This window comes from Papio anubis, chromosome 14 (assembly GCF_008728515.1).
Source record: "Papio anubis isolate 15944 chromosome 14, Panubis1.0, whole genome shotgun sequence".
Lineage (NCBI taxonomy): Eukaryota > Metazoa > Chordata > Mammalia > Primates > Cercopithecidae > Papio > Papio anubis.
The window spans coordinates 73350171-73372881 of record NC_044989.1 but is presented as its reverse complement, the minus strand read 5'-3'; the positions used below and the strand labels follow the sequence as shown (position 1 = coordinate 73372881).

Here is a 22711-nt window from a genome sequence, read left to right as displayed (position 1 = left end):
TACCATAGTGTCATGTAGAAAACATCCACAACACTTCAGTGGCATCTGTGAGCATTCTTTTTTTTTTTTTTTTTGAGATAATCTCACTCTTTGGGCTCTGTCGCCCAGGCTGGAGTGCAGTGGTGCGATCTCGGCTCACTGCAACCTCCGCCTCCTGGGTTTAAGCAGTTCTTGTGCCTCCGCCTCCCAAGTAGCTGGGATTACAGTCACCTGCCACCACCCTCAGCTAGTTTTTGCATTTTTACTAGAGATGGGGTTTTGCCACGTTGGCCAGGCTGGTCTTGAACTCCTGACCTCAGGTGATCTGCCTGCCTTGGCCTCCCAAAGTGCTGGGTTTACAGGTGTGAGCCACCATGCCTGTAAGCATTCATTCTTAGGGATCTGCAGTTGACTGGGGTTTGCCCGGTCTAGGCAGAGCTTGACTGAGGCAGTTCTGCATCTCACCATGGTCAGCTGAAGGTGACCTGACCTGGGATAGACTGTGCCCTCCTGTCTCTACTCCTCCTTGGACCAGGGATTTTTCAGGGATGTCTTCTTGTGGCAACCTTAGATGCTCAGGAGGGCAAGCAGGAAGGCATGAGGTCTCTGAGCCAGGGCTCAGAACTGACGCACTGCCACGTCCATCCTCCCATGTGCTGTCAGCCAGAGCAAGTTAGATGACCAAGCGGAGCCAAAAAGTGAGGAAATAAATTCCTTCTGTGATGAGGCCGTGGCGAGGGTATGGATAGAGGGAGTGGAAAATAATCTGGACCAAAGACTCAGTCTCCTACCCCAACCCCCCTGCAATTAGGACTTAATAAAAGGAGTCAGGAGTGCATTGTCCCAGTCCAGCAGAGATCTTTCCCTGGTCAATGATTATGTAATGATGAGCAGTGTTCTTCCAGCCTGGGGTGTGAGCCCAGCTTTGTGCTGAATGCCATGGGGGGGCATCAGAGGAAGAGGGAAAAGCCCCAATTTTGCCTTCCGCAGCTCTGTTCTCTGAGGGATAAGACTTGTATTCCAAGACGGGTGGAGATGAGATGATGTTCAGTGGTATAATGCTGACTTTGGAGCTCAGAGGAAGAAACCAGCAAAGTCCAGGAAAGAACTACATGGGAGGAGAGGAATGGCACTGGCAACCAGCATCCAGGGAGCGCTTGCTGCAGGCCGCACGCTGAGCTGAATTTCCTCCACACCTTACTTCCTCTCATAACCATCCTGAGAGGTACTGGGATTGTCCTTCACTTAACAGCCGAAGAAACAGAGGCACAAAGAGCTCCAGTGACTTGCCTGTGGTCACATAGCTGGTAAATGCTGGCACCAGCATTTGACGACCAGAGCCTGAGCGTTAATCACTAGGTCTGTGGTAGGACACCCAAGAGGAAGGGGAACAGCAAAGGTACAGACGGATGTGCAGAGAGCACAGCTGCCAGGGGGCTGGAGCGACAGAGGGGACTTCAGCCATGTTATGAACTATAAATGGGAGCAGAGATAGGATGTGTGATTTGGCCAAGGTCCTGCAGCGCGATAGGGTGGAGGCTGGGCTAGAAATCCTAGCTGTTGGCTCCTGTTTCCCTCTCCTTCCACTTTGCTTGGTACCAGCCACATTCTGGGCGCTCTCCACCCGTCTGCGTGGCCACGCCTGAATCGTTTCCCTCTTGGAAGAGGTGCAATCCACTGGCATTGAAGCTGGGTGGACTGGCTCCCTCTCTCTATCCATCTCTTTCTTCCTCTCCCCTGCCATGTTCTGGAAAGGGCAGCGGGAGGGAATGTGGGCAGGTTGCACCAGAGATATACATCTGAGAGCTGAAGGGAACATTTATTTTTAATTTAGACTTAAAAAGAAAAAAGGAAGTTATAAAATATCTGCTCTTGCTCCTGGGATTGTGCAGATGGTGCTGCGTTTTGCCTAATAGGGAATGGGGCTGGCATCCTCGTGCTTTTGGTCCCTGCCTGACTGTGAGGACCCGGAGGGCAGGATCCCTGCTCCCCTGCCTTAGCCTCACATGGCCCCCTAAGGCTCTGTTTGGCCGGTGCAGCTCTGTGCTCCTGTCTTCTAAGCTCACCCTCTCCACACTCCCTTCTGGGCTCCCAGACCTCCTCTGCAGTCAGACCAGTCTCTCCGCTGTCTCGGCTGTGCCTGCTCCTGTGTCTGCACCCCCTCGGCTCACTCCTACCTCCGCCTTTGTTAGATAGCCGGGACACACTCACCCCTCCCTTCCTGAACTTCTCTTTGGATGTTAAAATTTATCAACTTTACACATATCCAAATACCTCATTAAACCATCTTGTCATTTTCAAGCCTAGGTGTTATAAAGGATGTTAGCCTCCATTTTCTTGTCTGGTTTTTGTTTTTATTGTGGGTAAGGAGTGTGTGTGGTGTGTGTGTGGTGTGAATGTGCATGCACACGCATGTACTCATTCCTTTCCTCTGACTTTCTCCATTAGGAGCAGCAAGGAACTTGGTATGTAGAAGCAGCTCCCCATAAATGGATGTGGAGTGCTGACTGGATCCCCCCTCTTTCTGTGCTCAGGGGGATGAGCTGAAGAAGGAGCACCCTAAAATCAGAGTCAGGGCCCCCAAGCCAGGAACCAGGAGACCTGATTCTCTAGCTTGCTGTGAAGCTATGGACAGATTACTGAATTTCTCTAAGCCTCAGTTGTCTCGTTTGTAAAATATCAAAAGCAATCTCTGGTTTGATCCCCAGGGTTAGTATGAGGATTATGGTAAGTGAAATGCTTGGCAAAATCAATCAGTCAATCCATCTCTTTAAGAAAGAGTGAGGAGACTTATAGCAGTCAGAGGTGCCAGCATGGACCCCAGACCCATGTTAGGGCAGGAGATTGGGATGGGAAGTGGGGATTGTCTAACAAAGTAAAAAGCTCGCTGGTCACAGAGCCATGGGCAGTGTGTATGTGTGTGGTACACAGCCCAAATACTAGTTTAGTTTAGAGTTCTGGTTTGTTCTGCAAAAGACTTGATGCCACTTTTAAAAATGCTTGCCACTAAAGATAAAAGAAGTGAAGATGAAAATGAGACAAAGGGAAGGGAAGATAAAATGAAGCCAGAAGTGAGGTTTGGGCACAGAATCCAGGCAGTGTGGGTCTGTACACTTGGCAAATGTGGCTATGGAGAGCTGGCCTGAGTTTCTGGACGGTGCAAAGAGACTCAGTTAAATGGCCCAGTGTCTGCAAGGCGCATGCACACCAGTTACTCAGAGGCGCAGCTTCTGATCCCGAGACTGGAAAATACTTCCCCCAAGTGGATTATAAAGGGAACCCTGTGGTGTCACGGGCCGTGTCCTGGACAGCAGTTGTCAGGTAAATGCAGTGAGTTCCATTGGGCTGTATTTTACAATGTTCCTGGTGGTCCAAGCACAGTTCAAGGGGGGTAAGTGGGGATTCAGAGGAGAAGACATGTAGTCCATAAGACACCGTGTTCAGTAGACTCCAGATCAGGGGATGACGTGCTGGGCTCCAAACAGTGAACAACTTTATTAACTTCCTCTGGTGGTAGGAGGCAGTCAGCCATGCATACGTGTACACATATGAGCACATGTACTCTTCACCCACCCCCTGTCCTGTCCCCACCCCTGCTAGGCTCGGCTTCCTCCCTCTGGTTTGGCTTCTAACTGGGGGCCCCAACTAGGAGGAGGTCCTCAGTTTTCTGGGATACTCCTTGGCAGATGGGATCCCATTACAGACAAGACTGTCTCTGTTGACTTGACACCAACTACCCAGAATTTGGAAGTAGAATTTTACACTGAGGTCGACCCCTTCACTTTCATAGGTAAGAAAGTTAGAGCCCCAAAGGGGATCATCTTCTGCCAGAGATCACACGGGGATGGAGCTGAATGTAAGACCCAAGTTCCCCTGATTCTCACTCTAGTTCCCTAAGCTGCCACTGCAAAGAAAAAAAAAAATCAAGTTGGGATCTCATTCTGGGGGAAAAATATCTCATAATTCCTCATTGGAGCTATGGAATAGCTTTATATTATATAATTTTATTCAAACTGATATGAGCCAATAAATATAGATTGTGTGTGTGTGTGTTCGCTGTTTTAAAACATTTTAATGTTTAAAACATGATTTACTAATGCTGCTGGGGATGTCTAGAATTTGATTTACTGCATATTATTGAGTGTTTATACTTGTTCCTTACAGAAATTCTTGCCAAAGAGCCATTTTATCTACAGGAATAATAAATAAGTCAATATGTGGATGGTTGTGCACATTTTTCCCATATGCAGCGGGACTTGGTAGATGTTACTTTGCACACAAACACTCAAAAGGTAAACTGGAGAGATGCACAGGGATCCCTGAAGTCCAAGGCTTGGCCAGTGTCAAAATCAGACCATTCATCTTGACTTAAACCAAAAAAAACGGTCAGCAAGTCTAGGTCTTAGGTGATATTTGGGCTTTGGGAATAATGGATCCACGCCTGTGTTTCCATATGTAGCCATATGTGTATATTTGTTCATCTCTTCATTCATTCCTTCACTCATTCAACAAATATTAGAAATCTGTGTTTCATTCAGTTGCTTAAACATGGTATAGGTTTTTGCTTCATGGAAATTCACAGATAACAGATACAAATTCCCCCAACTTGTACTTACAAAGCACTTAAGGCCTTTGAAATGATTTTTGTTTAATCCTCGCGAAAATCCTACAGGAAGGCTAGGGTGAGAAGGAGTCAGGTAACCTGAGTGGAAACGATGGTATTCCTTTTGTTTGCTTGTTTTTATTGCCCCCCTAATAGTGGAAATGATGCATGTCTATTGTTAAGAAGAATACAGAAATATTTAAGATTGTGCAAAAGTAACCTGCAACCCAACCTCCAGAGACATCCACGCTACAGGTTTTTTCATGCTTGGAGATAATGTGTGTATGCATGTGTTTGTGTATATGGTTATATATATAAGGTGATTTTTCTTTAAATAAGATTATGCTGTAATATAATTCTGCGACTTGGTTTTTTCCCATCGCACACCCTCTCCCTTAGTGAACCTCAGTTTGTGTGTACACGGCATACCACATCAGTTTGTATAGATCCAGCTCACTCGTTTGTGGTAGTGTATTTTTTCTTTGCAAAAGCATAGGATGTTTCTTTTGCCTTTTTCAGCATTTCTTCTCTCTCGCTCATAGGTAGTCGGTCTTCTCTTGCCCAACCAGACACTGGCATCCACTGTCTTCTGGCAGGTAACAGTCTCCCAGCAAACAGGGCTCCTGAAGGAAGGGCCCACACAGGTGCTGGTTAAGAACTCCCTGCCCTGGTGTCTCCTGCCCCATCCAGACCCCACGTAGGGTCAGTCCACCCCGACACCACCCCAGCCCAGAAGTCACTGAAGGAAAACCAGGACTTTGGCCCTGCTGAGGTCTCCAGCAGCCCAGCATGTCTCAATCCACATGTGTCACTCTAACCTTTGGACCGAGGTGATGAGGGCTGCGTGCCCCTGCCTGGAACATGCTGGCTTGTCAGTGGGGTGGCCCCCACTCTGCCCCTTGGCTGCTCATCCCAAGGCCAGTGACCCTGAGGCCCATAGCCTCCTTTTGACATCAGCCTCCCCCACATCTACTGAGAAAGGTCAATACACCCCTAACCTGAGGTGGTGAAGTGCATCACAGACCCTGGTCCCTGCTCTTGGAGACAGTCTGGGTTGTGATGCCATGAAAACAGTTGAGGGTATCTCTGTGTTTATGTGTGCAGAGAAAGAGGGGCAGGAAGGAAAACCTGTCTGTCTTCTAGGAGAAAATGTCAGTCTTCACTGAACAAAACTCCTGCTGGCCTCTGTGTCTGGGAACTGGAGGTGCAGGACACTGGACTGGGAGATTTTTGAAAGAAGTGCAGGGCTGTCAGTCATTCTAGGCCAACTTTTGTCCAGCAAGTAATATAATAAAGGTGGTGTGACAAAGGCAATGGGGTCTGCAGGGGCAGTGAATGCCATCATTCCAAGAGAGGTGACTGTCTCAGGATCAGGTGGACTGCTGGGGTGTGCAGGACCCTATTCAGGAACCACGAGACTTCCCGAGAGGCAGGGCTCAGTGCTAACACCAGCACAGCCCTGGGCAAACCAGGACCGTCAGTCATGCTAACTGGCAGCATGGGCAGCACCATGTGAGCTAGAGACCGCATGCTGTGCCTTTCTGGGGATGTGTGACCTCCTGGGGTCCAGGCCTGGCTTCCAGGGAGGTGACCACTCCTTCCCTGACTTCTCTCATCATTGCCTTTCAGTGGCTGAACCAGAGCCACAATGCCTGTGTCAACTATGCAAACCGCAATGCGACCAAGGTGAGCATCACTGCCCTCTCCCAAGTGGTGGGGTTCAGGATAGGGAGGCCCAGTCATCCTCCCTACAGTGTGACATGCCACCATCAGTGGCTGCCTCTTGGTTAAACATGGCCCTCCTCTAGATATCTTATTTACAATGCCAACCCTTCAGGTGGGTGGCCGACTCAGACATTACTCGGCTGAGGTCAGCTGGAGTTTCTGGGCCAGGAGCCCTCTGGGGAGGAGCTGTTTACATGAAGTGAAGAAGACCCATTAAATGGGAGCAGTGCAAGGGATGAGTTTGGCTGGCTTTCAGATTCTTCTTGGGTAGCTCTTACATTTGGGTTTTGGATCATGATGATATCAGCTACTTGGGGGCCAAATTCCCCTAAAGCTTCCTCCAAATTTTCTGGAAGCTGCCTCAGTGCTCTCAGGTCCCGACTCCTGGCCACAAGCTGAAGGGCTGCTCCTGAGTGGGGAGGGTCCAGGGCTGGTACCTCCTCTCCAAAGCCCCCTGCACTCCTTGGAGAGCTTGTGGTGGAGGCCCGATCACCCTTCTATTGTCCAGGAAGAGCTGCTGGGCCCCTGCTTTGCTACAAAGGCCACCTCTCCCCCACTTCAGTTCAAAGGCAAAGAAGGCAGGATGCATCTAGGTCCCCTTTGGGGGCCTGTCGGTTTGGGGTAGAGGAGAGTCCTAACATTTGCTAACCTTGGAGGAGAGGAGGGGAGTTAGGAGCTGGCCTGGGCTGTAGGAATTGAGAGGCTTGGTATGCTGTGGGTGCCCCCTGACATCTAAACCTCCACCCCAGTCTCTCTCATAGGCTTCACATATGGCCATCTCTGCTTGGATGACTCCCATTTATCTTTTTTTTTTTTGAGACGGAGTCTGGCTCCGTCACCCAGGCTAGAGTGCTGTGGCCGGATCTCAGCTTACTGCAAGCTCCGCCTCCCGGGTTTACGCGCCATTCTCCTGCCTCAGCCTCCGGAGTAGCTGGGACTACAGGCGCCCGCCACCTCGCCCGGCTAGTTTTTTGTATTTTTTAGTAGAGACGGGGTTTCACCGTGTTAGCCAGGATAGTCTCGATCTCCTGACCTCGTGATCCGCCCGTCTCAGCCTCCCAAAGTGCTGGGATTACAAGCTTGAGCCACCGCGCCTGGCCGACTCCCATTTATGTTAGACCAAACATCTGTAAGCCTGCAGTTGTAGCACAGGGCAAGTTCCTCAGCTTTTTCTTAATTGTCTATGTTGGAACTCGGGGTATATTACTCTGTAGAGATATTGGGCAGCTATCATCTGTTGACATGGGAGCCCAGTTGTTCCATGGGCTGGCAAGGCCTGTGAGAGCCTTGACACTGGCATTTCCACCTAGAAAGTGCTCCAGGTGCCAAACAGCCCCCTTGCAACATTTAACCTCTGAAGTGGAGACTGCTTGCCCCAGCCATCAATGGTCCGTGTTAGCCTTGCTGTTCTTCACCACCAGCCAGCATTGTCTACCAGTGACCTTTCCAGAATAGGGCAGGAGTGAAGTGGGCCCTTCAGCATCTCCCTGGTTACTGGTGATTTATATTTCTACACTGGGAACTGAGCTGAGGGTGGCCTGATCCCTTTGGGTCCTGAGGGGCCTCTTCCACCCACCTTCCAGGCTGGTGGGCAGCATGCTTCTTGCTGGCTGGGACAGCTTATAAGGGGAAGTATGGGAGCTTTTGGCACCCAGCAGGCCTGAAATTCTGCCTCTGTTTTCCAGCCTTCACCTGTATCCAAGTTCATCCAGGGCTACCTGGGAGCTGTCATCAGTGCCGTCTCCATTGCTGTGAGTACTCCCTCCCCTGCTCCTTCTTGACTCTGCTGCTCTCGGGCCACCCCTCTCAGCATTGCAAGTGGATGCTTACCTGAGGGCCAGGCTGGGCAAGGATGTGGGAGACAGGTTTCTGTGGGTAGGGAGTCAGGACAGGCTTTCCAGGCTGAAAAGAGGCTCCAGTAGACAGAGCACAACCCGGTGCTCCCTGTAATGGAGAGCAGGCGGGGAGGTGAGGTGGTGCCCCGGGGGCGCCGAGGCAGGACATCTGTCTTGAGTGGGGCCATGGTTGCCCAGCACTCTGCTCAGAAGGCCGCTCCTCATGCTCAGTAACGTGGCTGGGTCGGAGTTGGCGGGGGCGCCTCTGAATGACTCTGCAAGGCCCGCCCATGTGCCTGCTCCCCTGAGCTCTTGCTCAGCTACCAGGGCGCTGCTGTTCCCTCTCTGTGGCCTTACTGGTGTCACATGTCCAGCTCCTCCTGAAGACCTGTCAGTGCCCAAAGCCAGGGGCATTAGGCTCACGCTGAGTCTCCACAGTACTTTGAGGCCAGAGCAGCCACTCAGTAGGGGAGGTTCAGAGACTGAGTGTGAGGATATGGTAGATGTGGCTCCCTGCTTCCCAGAGGAGGCCAGGGGCAAGTGACACAGTCAGGGCCCTGGGCCAGAGCCAGAGTGGATGCTCAAGCTGCCAGGACCTTCTGCACACTTGTCCCACCCCTGGGCCCACCCCTGTGCCTATGTCTGGCTCTCTCTGGATCCCCACTAGGATGGCCTTCTATAGCTGACTCTAGAGGGTGAAGGGCCCCTTCACAACCCTGTCATTTCATTCATTACACAATACATTAATGTAACTGGTAAGAAAAAATAATTAGAAAATGAAAACCAAACAACATTCACATAGCTGAGCACAGCGGGGCACACCTGTAGTCCCAGCTACTCAGGAGGCTGAGGTGGGAGGATCACTTGAGCCCAGGTGTTGGAGTCTGTAGTATGCTATAATCGCACCTGTGAACAGCCAGTGCACTCCAACCTGGGCAACATGGCAAGACCCCATTTAAAAAAAGAAAAGTCCAGGCGCAGTGGCTCACGCCTGTAATCCCAACACTTTGGGAGGCCGAGGCAGGTGGATCACCTGAGATCAGGAGTTCAAGACCAGCCTGGCCAACATGGTGAAACCCCGTCAATACTAAAAAAATACAAAAATTAGTTGGCATGGTGATGGGCACCTATAATCCCAGCTCCTTGAGAGGCTGAGGCAGGAGAATCGCTTGAATCTGGGAGGCAGAAGTTGCAGTGAGCTGAGATCACGCCACTGCACTCCAGCCTGGGCGACAGAGTGAGACTCCATCTCCAGAAAAATAAATAAATAAATAATAAAAAAGTTTAAAAATTAAAAAACTCCAAAACCATTCAGCTGGGCAAGGTGGTGTGCCCCTGTAATCCCAGCTACTCAGGAGGCTGAGATGGGGGGATCACTTATGGCCACGTTGGGCAGCATAGCAATATATTATCTCTAATGAAAAAGAAAACATTCACATATAATGAAGAATTCACATACAATAACCTTTTGGTAAAACCCACTTTCCTCGTCTTTCCAGTGCCATTAAGTAAATACTGTATAATAACAGTTCACGGCTGCATATTACCCATTGTACCATACACCACAATTTAATTCACCATTCCTCTAAAGGAGGGATTTGGGGTTGTCCTGAAATGGCCTCATTTATTTCACTCCCACATAGACCAAGTCATCTCCAAATAGCTGTGAAGTGGGATGTCCCATCTCATGCCCAAGATCTCTTTCCCAAATCCTTATGTCTTCACAAAAGCAAGAAGCCAGACATTGCAGACCTATTCAGATGGCTCACCAAGAGACTGCTGACCTGCCACCCAGCTTGTCCTGCAGCCCAGCAGGAGACGGCATTTGTGAGTCAGACAAGTGGGGGGTCCCTGATTCTGGGGACTTGCTGGGTGAAGGCCAAAGGCTCTCCTGAGTGGGAGAAAGGACTCTGTCACCTCCTCCTTGTTCCTTGTGATGAGAGGAGCTGATGGTCTGCTTGGCTTAGCAGCTCAAAAATCCCCTTTCCTTCTTCGAGACTCAGGGGTGGGGTGAGAGGAGGAGGCTACATAGGGAAGGATGCTGAGTGGCCCTGAATGGAAAGGCTTGAGTGAAGGGGATCATTGTCCTGGTGGACTTCCTTCCTCTGCAGGCCAAGAATCAGCTTCTCAGCCTGAGTAACATGGCAAAACCCCATCTCTACAAGAAGTACAAAAAAATTAGTCAGGCATGGTGGTGCACACTTGTAGTCCCAGCTACCTGGGAGGCTGAGGTGGGAGAATCGCTTGAGCCCAGGTGGTCGAGGCTGCAGTGAGCCGTGATTGCACCACTGCACTCCAGCCTGGGCGACAGAGCACAACCCTGTCTCAAAAAAAGTAAAAAATCACTCAGCTTTTTCTGAGAGCTCTGAGCTCTCTGCGTGTCCAGTCCCCACTGCCCCACCTGAAGGACCATCAGCCGCTCCATCCCAACCACTTGCCAGGGCAAACCTAGCACAGATTTGTGGGGTATGGGTTCTGAAGACAGAGTTATTGGGGGACTTGGAGCCCTCTGGAGTTCCCAGAGCTGAGTTCTTGCTGAGCAGGGGCTGGGGCCTCAAGTGGGGCTGTGTCTGTGCTGGGGCCTCCCTCGTTTCTCCTCCCTGTGAGCTCCAGCACCCCTCGAAAGGCTTTCCCCAACCACTCCAGCCCGTAGCACTCTCCCTCCCCACAAGTCCTGGAAACCCCTGTCCTCCCCACTCACACTCAGTCGCACCATGTCCCTGTCCCCTCAGTGTTCTGCAGTCTGAGCCCCATCCCCACTGAATTACAAGTTAACCAGGGACAGGCACCATGGCTTCTCCCCCATGGAGAGGAGTATAGGGCACTGCCCCATACATACTTATTAATTAGGCCACTGACTGATTGCTGGCCTTGAGGCCCCTCCGATCTGCGAGTCCTAGCGGTGGCGGCGTCCCTCCTCCTGACGTCTTCACACAGTGAGGGTCTAACTCCGGCAGATGGAGTGGAGTTTCTGACTTGGAAAATCAGCAGCTTGCTTGCTTTTCTTTTGTGTGTGTAAGTCACAAAACCTCTGAAGAAAGAGGCTTTATTTTATTTTCCTTTTCCTTGTTCTCTGGAACCCCAGGTCCCGCAGCCTCATTAACTGATCTCTGCTTCAATTAGTGACAAATCCCCTCCCAGGGCGAGCCTGTTAGGAGGAGATGACCTGCAAACAAGTGTCATGGCCCCAGTGGTTGGCCCAGCTCTGGCATTAATTAAAACGAGTCCCTACAAGCAGGCGGCATGGATGGGGGCCTACAGGCTGCAAGCAGGTCCTTGGGACAGAGGGCGAGCTGGAGTGGAGGCCAGTCTCCTCCAGGGCCCTGGAGAGCCCCCTCCCCCACTCAGAGGAGCCCTGACCTTGGCTGGCAACCCTGGGATCAGGGATCCCCAGTTTGCATGCCCTCAAGTGAAGACTCCTGCTGATTGCAGGACCACCAGGGTGGGATTAGCAGCCTCTTGGTGAACCTTCTAAATAGATTTGGCAATGTCTGGCTGCTTGCTTGAGAATAAAAAAGAAATCCCGTCTTAAGTTATTTTTGAAATCTAACAGTTTGCTGTCTTTTAACAAAGGAAGCCTCTCTCAATCCTCACTGTTTTTTAGTTCGAGAGTTTGCATTAAGCACTTCTGTGGGCGGCCCTCACTGGGCCCCCGGCTACACGAGGGTGAGAGGAAGTAAGACCCATTGACTCCCATTGGGGGACTGTGATGTGCGGGTACTTTGCAGGCGCTGGGGGCTGCAGGGACTGGGGTGTCCTTCAAGGCGCTGAGAGGGGAAGCTAGAACGTTCTGTGGTATAATCAGAATTATGATTAAGGTGACCCCAGGGTGTGGTGGGAGTAGGGGAGGGGCCCCTACTTCACACAGGGCTGACTCGTAGGACAGAGTGGAGAGAGCAAGGGGCAGACAGGGCGGGTGTTCCAGAGAGAGGGCACCACACAGGCAGAGGTGCACAGGAAAACATGACCAACTCCGGGCTCAGAGCAGGAGGGTGGCCACCGGGTAGGGAGTGATGGCGATCGTGAGTGGAGGAGGATCAGGGCCAGTCAAGAGGCACCGTGAGTGCCTTGCTCAGGAGGAAGGAGGCCATGCCTGGAGCCCTGCCTGGGTGTCATCTGCTGGGTGTCTCAGATGGTGCAGGTGGAAGTGGGCTGGAGGAGAAGGGGTGGGGCCACCCTCATGGACGAGGGGCCTGGATGAGGGTGGACGTGGGGCTGGAGAGAAAGACTCAGGGATGAAGTGATGTGGGACCAATCAGGAGCTGCCTGGGGGAGCCACATGATGAGAGGCACTTCATACCCATTCCTCATACCCTTCCCTTCCAGCTAGGTCTTAGCTGGCTGAGGTTTTTCCCTGTTGGGGCAGTGCTGAGCTCCATTCCCAAAGGTTCTGGGCCCTGGAGGGTTCTTTCTGTGTAGGATGCAGTGGCTGTTAACCTTCACTACCAGACACTGGCATAGAAGGAGGGGTTCCAGGAGATCCCTGGGTACTGAACCCATACACCTTCCAGTTCCCATTGCTTACTGACAACTCTGTGTCCCCTGGATAGTCAGACTGGAAAGTAGTCATGAGAATTGTAATAATGGCTAGCACTTCCAGAGTGCCTGCAGCACGCCAGGCATTGTTTAGGTGTTCATCCTCATTTTACAGATGAGGAGACTGAGGCACGGAGGTGAAGTAAGTGACAGGGCCTACCCAGGCTTAATCACACACACAGACCCCTTGTGCCTTTTTCCTACTGCACCCCCTGTGGCATAGGGAGGTGGGAGAAGCCAAATGGTGTTCTCAGCTTCTAGGTTGGAGAAGCTATTACCATGCCGCCTGGCAGACAAGTCCCTCCCCAGGTACCCTGAGAGCAGTGGGGACTGGAAGATATTTTTTGAGAGGTTCTTTAGGTATAACAGAGTTCAACCCTCTGCTCACCTTCATACTTAGTTTCTGGGCCTGTGTTTTCTGGCCGTTGTCAAGTCAGCGGCATATATTTGTCCCTGGCCCAGAGCATGCCCTGCCGCCTGCAAGACAGGGCCTGGCTGGCTCTGTGGTGGAGGGTGTACCTCAGGCCCTTCCGTTCTTCTCCAGGCTGGAGAGAGGTAGGGGGACGACAGCACCTGGGAATCCTGGACCAGACTGTTGTCTTGCTGTGTTCAGGGAGTGGCTTTGGGTTTGGAGGGTCCATCGCATGGACCCTGTAGAGAATCTGCAGTGTTCAGAAGCCTGCAGATGGTGATGCTGGCAGTGCGAGTCAGACACAGAAAGCAGCTCTGTGTCTTTTCTAGGGAAGACAAGTTGCTGCCGCCTCCTGTGTAGAAGGGGTCTGTGTAATTGATTTCCTAGCAGGTAGCCCCCTGGCCCTTGTGGGGCGTGGTTCAGGAGTCAGGGTTGGTCACTGTTGTCAGCAAACAAGTAACTTGGTCACAGTTGGAGCAACTGATGTTTTAGCCTGTGAAGAACTCTGTCCCAGCTACTTGGCTACTTTGCTGCTGACCCCATTGCCAAGCAGCAGGCTGGCTGGGGTTGGGGAACAATTGACCTCCATGGAGGGTCTTGGGTCTACTTGACTACCAATGTGTTCTATCAAGTGTGCCCTCTGGTGGATATTTTTGGTACTTCAGCGATTCTTTGACCTTCTCCAACCCTTGCCCCCAGTGCCCACACAAACCCCTAACCCTTGGTTACATTATTATCTACCACCCAAGAGGTGCCTTTCTTTTAGGCATGCCCCTTCCTCCATTGTTCTTCAGGGCCATTTGGACCCCGATAATGACTGGTGCAGTAGAGTCTGCAGACTGTTGTCTGAGTGCCCCGCAGACGACCTGGTATTTCATGCTTCTGATCCTTGGCGGAGTCCCGCTCCCTTCCTAGCCTCCTACTCAGGGGTCAGGCAGGCATCCCCTTCCTCAGGAGGCTTCATGACCCTTGGACCCACTCCCTTACGGCACCTCCTCATACAGGTAGCCAGAGCCTTGCAAGCAAGCCAGGCAGTCCTGCAGGGCTGTGTGGCTCCTCCAGTACCACTGAAGGCTTTAAGCAAGTTGCCATGTGTTTTCAGACTTCACTCCGACTGCTGTAGAGAGCAGATGGATGGAGGCAAGAGTGGAAGCAGGGGGCCTGGTTAGGAGGCACGCAGTCATCCTGGGACAGAGGCTGCATGCTGAGTCGGGGGAGCAGGGAGAGCAAACAGCTGCATTCATGATATCCGAGAGATGCACCAGGGAGCCATGGTTACACGTGGGCCCCGGGAGGCTTCTGCCCAGAATGCTCTGAGGTCTCTGGCATGAGAAGCAGAGCTGGAAATGGGCGAGAAGGCTGGGGTGTGGGTGAGGAAGAGCGAGACAACCTTCATTTGAGGTGTGAGAAGGTGGAATGCCTAGAGCCCTTGGACATAGAGGCATCCACCAGGTGATGGATATTCAGGCTGGAGTCAGGGCACAGATGCGGGGAGAGGGATGCAGGCATTCTTCCAGCTCCATCCACTGTCTCCTTGCTGGCCTGTTGGCCCGGAAAGCGCTTGGTTCTTAAGGCTACAGCCACCAACTGTGTAGCTCATGACACTAAAGATTTGGTGTCATGAAGCTCCCACCCCACCCACAGCTCCTGCTGCTGGTCGACCCTGTTCCCATCTCTGTGGGGACTATCAGGAAGCTGGCCTTCCCTCCTTTTCCCCTGGTCTCCTGTCAGCTGCTCATGGCAAATTCACTGGCCCAGTAGCCAGACCTTGGAGATAGGTGGTCAAGAAGGCCTATTCCCTCCTTCAGGATGTTGCTGATATCTTGTGGGGCCTGAGCCCTGGTTTTCCCAGAACCCCTGTCTGACGGCCATACAAGAAATTCTTGTGCAAAATCCACACCCTGTTTGTTTTCCCCGTCTACCAAAATGGAGCTCCTGTTTGGTTAATTTCTATTTTGTGGCTTATTTGGATGCTGTTAAAACAGATCCTGGGGGACCCTCAGCAGTAATTGTTCCACATCTCATTATCTTTCCTGAACCCAATTATTAGCTCTGATTTTTCTGATCGCTAGCTGCTGTTTGTGATGAGCTGTGTGCCATTAATACCAGCTGGTTCCCTTAAACAGGACCCACCGTGCCAGGGAAAACGAGCTGGCATTCAGAGCCACCAGCCTCTTGGCTTTTTCATTTTAATGGGCTCTACCAAATGTTCCAGGCCAAAGGGCCCTGAGGAACCAGAACAGACGGGCTCCCAACCCCTGGTCTGCAGCCATCTTGGGTTCCTTCTCAGGCTGTGGCTGTCCTAGGTGCTGCAGCAGTAAGACCTGGGCTGGGGCCTGGGAAGGGGTGAGGGTAAGTGGCCCTTTGCCTCTTCTATGTCCATGCCCTCCCTGCCACTGGGCCTATCACTGGCAAGTGGGCATTGTGACCTCACTGACTCCTCATGAGCTCATAGCTACACACATGCCCAGGTCTCCCCTGCTTTGCTGGTCCCCAGCCCCTTTCTCGGTCTCAGGCATGTTGGCCATGCTTTCAGAAACATATGTGTACCGCACTAAATGTCACCCTATCCATGCTGGGAGACCTGGTGAATTTCAGGGAAGGGGAGGCCAGAAGAAACCTGGGACAAGAACATTGTTTTCTCTCTTCATTCTTCCTCCCTGCACTCTGGGCTGTGCCAGTCCTAGCCAGTGGAAAGAATGGCCGACCAGGGACGGGGAGGCTTTGGAGAGAGGGAGGCAAATGTGATGGCTACCTTTCCTCCTTTCCCTCCCACTGCTCTCCAGCCCTGCCTACCCCCAAGAAGCTGTCATGGGGAAGGGTCCCAGCCCCTCTACTCACTTCCTTGAATGGCTCCTGCTCCCCGCCTCTTCCAGCACTTCCTGTATCTTCTTAAATTGTCATGCAGGATTTTGAACTCAGATCTGACTTCTGGCTGCTGGGGGCAGGGGTGGTTCAAGGGTCCTGTCTTCCCTGCAGGAGTTGCCTTCTGTTTTCCACTCATTTGGATCCCAGCCCCAAGGAGGCCATTGTCAGGGAGGTGCTTGCTATGCAGATGTGCCGTTCAAAGGCATGCAGATATGAAAGCATCGCTCCCTCAGGTGGGAGACAATGGGAAGGTCGAGAGCACTGTGGTTAGGAGCAAGGCGTTGGAATTAGCAGTCCCTGCGTTCAAATCCTAGCTTTACTTGCCTCATGACAGCTGTCTGTCCTTGAGCAAAATTGTTTAACCTCTCTGGACCTGTCTCTATCTGTAAAAAGGGCCAACATGGTCTACCCAAAAGCCTTGTCGTGGGGATCTCATTAAGATATTTCATGTGAATATGTGCTGAGTGGCCTCATGTAGGAGGTGCTTACTGACTTCTCCCAAGCCCCCGCCTCTTCATCGCTACTGCCCATCTGCGTGTCCTCCAGCCTCCTCCCACGCTTTCTCTCACTGCACTTTTTTGGGGGTGAGGGAGGCCATTTCTGAGTCACTCGCTCCTGGACTTGATGAATTCCATTTGTGTGGCGGGGGCAGCAGGGCCCAGTGTGAACCGGCAGCTCCCCAGCCCTGCCCACTGTATCACTCAAGTGAGTCCATGCCGTGATGCCCCTGGCTGCCTCCCAGCCTTCCCTTGAGCGAGCTGGGAGGACAAAGATTGGACTCAGGATCAGCCTGAGACTTAAGATGGAGGCTGTGTTCCCGAGAGCCCAGGGTGGGCATGCCAGGAAGCACTCTGGCTCCACGGAATGCTGCACTGCCCCGGGGCTGGCGGACCAGCACTTCCTTGTCTTCCTGGGTCTCACAGTCGCAGCCTGGCCTGGGCTGTTTCTGCCTTGCTGCACCCTGCCTCAACAGCGGCAGGCACCTGGCAGCCCTGGAGGCCTTCCCAAGGCTCTGCGTCTTCCCCAACCACCCACAACATTAAGGCCAGAGCTAGCGGGCACAGGGTGGCCTGCTGAGCCACCAGGTGTGCCAGACCTGAGAGCAGGCTGCCCCAGCCCATCAGGCCAGGAGTCCTGCCACGGCTCCTCCCACACTTCCCAGGAAAGACAGCGCAGGGGGCTGGCTTTGACCACCGTCTGGGGAAGCAGAGGCCTCTGCAACCCAACCCCTTTTCTGGTTTCATGCATCTTGTCTTTTCTGTCTCCAGGCCTGCGCTCATATGCATTTCTCCACCAGAAAGTCCTTTTCCTCTGCTAGCCCAACCCCATCTTTCTCTCCTCCGCAAAGCCCCACTCCCAGCCTTTGTCTTCTCCATGCAGTCATATGTTTGTTGGTTCCTGCATTTATTCCTGAGTCACCAATTTATTGAGCGTGTACTGTGTGCCAGTGAGTGTAGCCCTAAGTAGTGCACATACAAAGATGAAAAAGGTGCAGTCACTCCTCCTGGTCCAGTGACATCATGATTATATAGCTTCATTTATTGAGGTCTCTTATATGCCAAGCTCACACCCACCACTTTACATACATTCTTATACCAGCCCTGGGATGTTGTAGGTATTACTATCCCTTTTTACAGATAGGTAAACCAAGGCAGAGAAAGATGAAATGACTTACCTGCCTAAGGTCCCACTGCTAGTAAGTGACACTGGAGGTGGAACTCCTGGGCGGGCCTGAAAGAACAGGTGTGGACTGAGTGGAGGAGGGAGGCATCCCAGGCACCCAGACCAGCACGGCAGAGGCCCCATGGCTGGAAGGGTACAGAGCATCTGATGAGCAGCAGTTCTTGGGGTTGAACATGGGGTGTTGGGGGAGTGGGGAAGTGAGGTTATGGAGGCCAAGGCTGCTGCGGGAAGGAGATGATACCTTCTCAGGCAGGTTGGTCATAGAGAGGAGCTGGTGTGGCAGACATGAGAAAGCCTGTGCTCTCGAAAGCTGAAAGAGCCTAGGGGATGGACTGGAGTGATGAAGACCCCAGCCAGGGGCTGGGGTGGGGCGCCTGGCATCCTGGGCCAGGTGACAGGTATGAAGGCAATGACAGTGAGTTCAGGACATCCACCTCACCCTCCATCCTGCCCTGAGCTATGCTGCTTAGTCCTGCAGCCTGTGGGCAGGTATGGGGGTCTCCCTGTCCTGAGCCCTTGTGGTCTGGCTGGGCCCACACCTGGGTGTACCATGGGACTTCAGAAAAGTGGTGCTTAGGGCTGGGGTGGAAATGAGGCCTTTCTACACTTCGTTTATTCATGGAGTATGTATCCTTTTACCAGCAACTGCCACATCATCCCATCCCTTTTCTCCTCTGCAGTGTATGTGTGTGAGTGTGTAAATGTGTGTGTGTGTGTCTGATGCTTTACCTCTCCCTCTTTCTTATGGGCCCGTTGCCTGGGATGACTGGGCAGTGGTACTTTATGCAGCGACACTGGAGCTCTGCAACCTCAGGTGACGCTGCGGATTAGGGGTGTGAGGTGCAATTGTGGGGAAAGATGACATCCCCCACTCTCTGTCCTTCCTCCCATTCTCCCCTCCTCCCACAAGCCACTGCAGCATCATGTACTTTTTCTGTGTTTTTATTTTTTTCTTTCAAAGGTGGGCCTTAATGTCCTGGTTCAGAAAGCCAACAAGTTCACCCCAGCCACCCGCCTTCTCATCCAGAGGTTTGTGCCGTTCCCTGCTGTAGGTAAGACCTGCACAGCACATAGATGTGTGCTGTGGGTGGGTGTGGGGGACCGCAGGGCTCCCAGCAAGACAGACGACCCTTCCACACCTCTCCTGATGCCCAGGGGGCACCCAGCTGGGAGAAGTGGTGCAAAATGTGTAGCTAAAAGACAGGTCACGGGGTCCCACTGACCAGCTCTGTGCTGAGATTCTGCTTTCAGCATAGGGGTTCTTAGCCTGGGGTCCCAGACCCCCAAGGGGTCAGTAGACAGAATGCTGCAGATCTGGTGAGCTTGGTCAGAGAAAAGATTTACATTAACCTCTAACTGCCTTTTAACATTTCCTTCCATTACGAATGTAGGTAGCAAACCACAGTCAGAAGCAGGACCTGTGACTTTGTCACCAGTAGAAATCACAGATGTTTTTATAGCACATTATAGTTCTTACAGAGATCTTAAAATATTATTTATGATCAACACTAATTCATATTTTCTTTTTCTTTTGAGACAGAGCTTTGCTCTTGTCACCCAGGTTGGAATGTGGTGGCGCGATCTCGGCTCACTGCAACCTCCACCTGCCAGCTTTAAGCAGTTCTCCTGCCTCAGGCTCCCAAGTAGCTGGGATTACAGGCACGCACCACCATGCCCATCTAATTTTGTATTTTTAGTAGAGATGGGGTTTCACCATGTCAGCCAGACTGGTCTCGAACTCCTGACCTCATGATCCACCTGCCTCGGCCTCCCAAGGTGCTAGGATTACAGGCGTGAGCCACCGTGCCTGTCCACTAATTCATATTTAATACATCAACTGATAGATCTTGTTTTTTGTTTTTTGTTTTTTTTTTTTTTGAGATGGAGTCTCGCTGTGTCTCCCAGGCTGGAGTGCAGTGGCGTGATCTCGGCTCACTGCAAGCTCCGCCTCCTGGGTTCACGCCATTCTCCCGCCTCAGCCTCCCAAGTAGCTGGGACTACACGCGCCCGCCACCACGCCCTGCTAGTTTTTTGTATTTTTAGTAGAGACGGGGTTTCACCATGTTAGCCAGGATAGTCTCGATCTCCTGACCTCGTGATCCACCCGCCTCGGCCTTCCAAAGTGCTGGGATTACAGGCTTGAGCCACCGTGCCCGGCCATAGATCTTGTTTTTAATTCATTAGTTAAAAAGCGCAGTGTGGTAGGCTGAGTGTGGTAGCTCACGCCTGTAATCCCAGCACTTTGGGAGGCCGAGGTAGGTGGATCACGAGGTCAGGAAATCAAGACCATCTTTCCCAACATGGTGAAAACCCATCTCTACTAAAAATACAAAAATTAGTTGGGTGTGGTGGTGCAGGCCTGTAATCCCAGCTACTCAGGAGGCTGAGGCAGGAGAATCACCTGAACCAGGGAGTTGGAGGTTGCAGTGAGCCGAGATCACGCCACTGCAATCCAACCTGGCAACAGAGTGAGACTGTCTCAAAAACAAAACAAAACAAACAAACAAAAAACATCTATTACTATATCACAATATTTTGGTAACTTCTTTCAGGATAATCCCCGTGATCCTATGTGTTTTGTTTTATGCATTTAGAAACATTATTCTGAGAGGGGTCCATAGGCTTCACCAGAGTGAAGCCAGAGTGGTTCCTGGCACAAGAGAAGGTTGAAAGCTTCTGCTAGTCTAGGTTTCAAGCCTTTGGTATTGAGAACAGTGTAAGGCAGTGCATAGTTGTCAAAAGAGAAGGGTAAACCAGTGCTTGAACCATAACAGCAGAGCTCCCCATCTGTGCCAGAGGACAACAATGGGGACAGGCCAGCACAGGGCATAAGGACTTGTGACCTCTGTGGTACCAAGGCACAGTCTGAAGAGCCGGAGTCAGACCCAGGCTCATGGTCCTGACCCTGATCATCATCTCCAGGGCCCTGCTTCTCCATCTGTAAAATGCGGGTACCAGTACCCACCTTCCTACAGCCCAGAGCTCTGGGAGGAGCAAGTGAGGCCACAAACCAGTTTCCACTGAGAGGAAGGTGCTTTGAAGCACTCGCAAAGCCCTGTGAGAGGGTGAGAGGTCACTGCTGGGCAGCCCCACCCCTGGATGACCCGGAGACTAATGAACTCCCAGAACCAGCCACCTGGCTTAGCCTCAGCCAGCCCAGATAATTGCTATAGCAACGCCACACTTTTAATGAACTTTCAGCTATTTCTGTCGTGGGCCATTAATGGAATAACCCTTTAGATCTGACTTCGTTAAGAGGCCTAATAAAGCAAACACGGCTGCCCAACTGCTGTTCCTGGCCATTCAGCCTGGAGGGTCAGATACAGTCTAAGAAGGGGCAGCGCTCGGCTGCACTGGGCTGGATCTGGGATTCGGCCAAGATGTAATCTGTCCTTAGCCAAGCTTTAGATAAGAACTTTGCCGGGGGCGCATTCCAGCCCTACTGGCCATCTTGCTGTGTGACCTTGGCGTGGTCTTAACCTCTCTGGGACTGTTTCAGGAGGAGGGTCCCTGCTTTGGGTCTGAGACTTTCTGACCTGCCCCTCTTCAGACTCCAGTGTAATTCCCCTCCCCTCTTCTTTTTGGGAATGAGGCCTCAGCTGCTGGCACAGGTGCAGCCACTGTTGTAGTCTTGAGATCCTGAACATCCCTCGCAGCTTGCATAATGTGGTTTGTAGCGGTGACAGTCCTAGCTCGCTGGGATCCAGGGAGAGGCAGGCCCTCTGTGGCTTCTTCCTCCGCCTGGCTGCTGAGTCCTGGCTGGGTGCCTGCCTGCCTTCTGCCCCAGCCCCAGCCTCCCCTCCCCACACACAGGCTTCCATCTCTCTAGTCCCCCTGTCCATCCCTCTCATCCGCAAATGGGCACTTGCGGACTGCCCTAGTCAATGCTGATACAGTTTTGAGATGATTAGGTATGGCCCTTACCCACCAGAGACTCAAAAGCCCGCTGGTCCTCTCAGGCCACTGTCCAGTCCCTGTACTTGGCCTCTCTGCACCTTATCCAGAGTATCCCTAAGCTGCACTGGGTGCTGGCAGGGCCTAGGTCCTGCCCGGAGTTCACTCCAGCTCTCCGAGGCAGGCCAGGCCAGACCTGGCTGGGCCACCGTTAAAGGTGACCAAGAAGCTGGCTCAGGCTGTGCTTGACCTCGTGGAGGGTCCTCTGTCCCTTTAGGCTGCTTGCAGAGATGGGACTCACTGAGCAGTGAGTGCACAGGGGAAGGTGGCTGGGGAAAGTGGCAGTGATCATATTTAAGCCTTGTTGTTGGGATGTGAGTGGAGTTGAAGGGGGTCTTCAGGGTGATGGGGGTCCTGAAGAAGCTTGTGCCCTGTGGTCAGAGGCCACATCCAGACTCACACTTCTGAGCAGGTTGGGAACTCAAGCTCTAGGGAACAAGGAAGCCCCAGGAGTCAATTTCTTCTTCCCAAGGCTCTGCCAGCTCCTCTGCAGGCTCCAGCCTGAAGCCTGGGAGGTGGGCTACACACTGCCTAAGAGTGGCCTGAGACACACGCACCTGGACCCCACACCGAACTCCACCACTCCCACCCCATCCTACCCACTGTCTCCTCATCTGGAAATGAGGCCTCTGACGAGACCCTCCTTCAGCCCTTTCCCACCAGCACCTCTGTGACTGCAGGCCTCCTTGAGGTTTGCAGAGCTCTTGGGTGCTGCACGGCTCCCCTCATGTTCTCCAGCAGGCCTCTCTCCTCCCTCGGTTCTCCTCATTCTGTGCTGGGAGGGTCTGAAGGCAGAGCATGCCATCACCTTCTTACAGAAGAATGAACAAAGTCAGACTTGCTGGAAGTGGTACTGAGCTGGCCAGAGCCCAGCCCTCCCAGGCCCAGCCCAGGGCTATTTCAAGCCCTCTGAGATAACCCCCTCACCCCTATAGCTGAGAAACTGAGCAGTGTGGCCCAGAGGCAGCCAAGGCTACGCAGTATCCTCCCTGTTCTGCCTCCAGGTTCCCCCCCTAGTTTTTCAGTGTGTGTGTGTGCACACGCCTGTGTCACATGACTGATGCGTGTACACACACATGTGCTGAGTACGTGGGAAGCCCTGGGATGCTCACTGCA

At 52.4% G+C, this 22711-nt stretch overlaps 1 protein-coding gene across 23 annotated transcripts in view; it reads left to right on the top strand.

Annotated features, from left to right (window-relative positions):
* The window catches only part of SFXN5 (sideroflexin 5), a 135156-nt gene that overhangs the window by 67459 nt on the left and 44986 nt on the right, over positions 1-22711 (top strand). For 22 of the 23 annotated variants that reach the window (XM_031655268.1, XM_031655269.1, XM_031655263.1 and 19 more), the window contains 4 exons: positions 5125-5178; positions 6212-6268; positions 7993-8058; positions 18603-18693. In XM_031655268.1, coding sequence (XP_031511128.1) covers positions 5125-5178; positions 6212-6268; positions 7993-8058; positions 18603-18693 — 268 coding nt within the window. The remainder of the gene's footprint in view (positions 1-5124; positions 5179-6211; positions 6269-7992; positions 8059-18602; positions 18694-22711) is intronic. The other variant, XM_021924976.2, reaches the window with a different exon arrangement.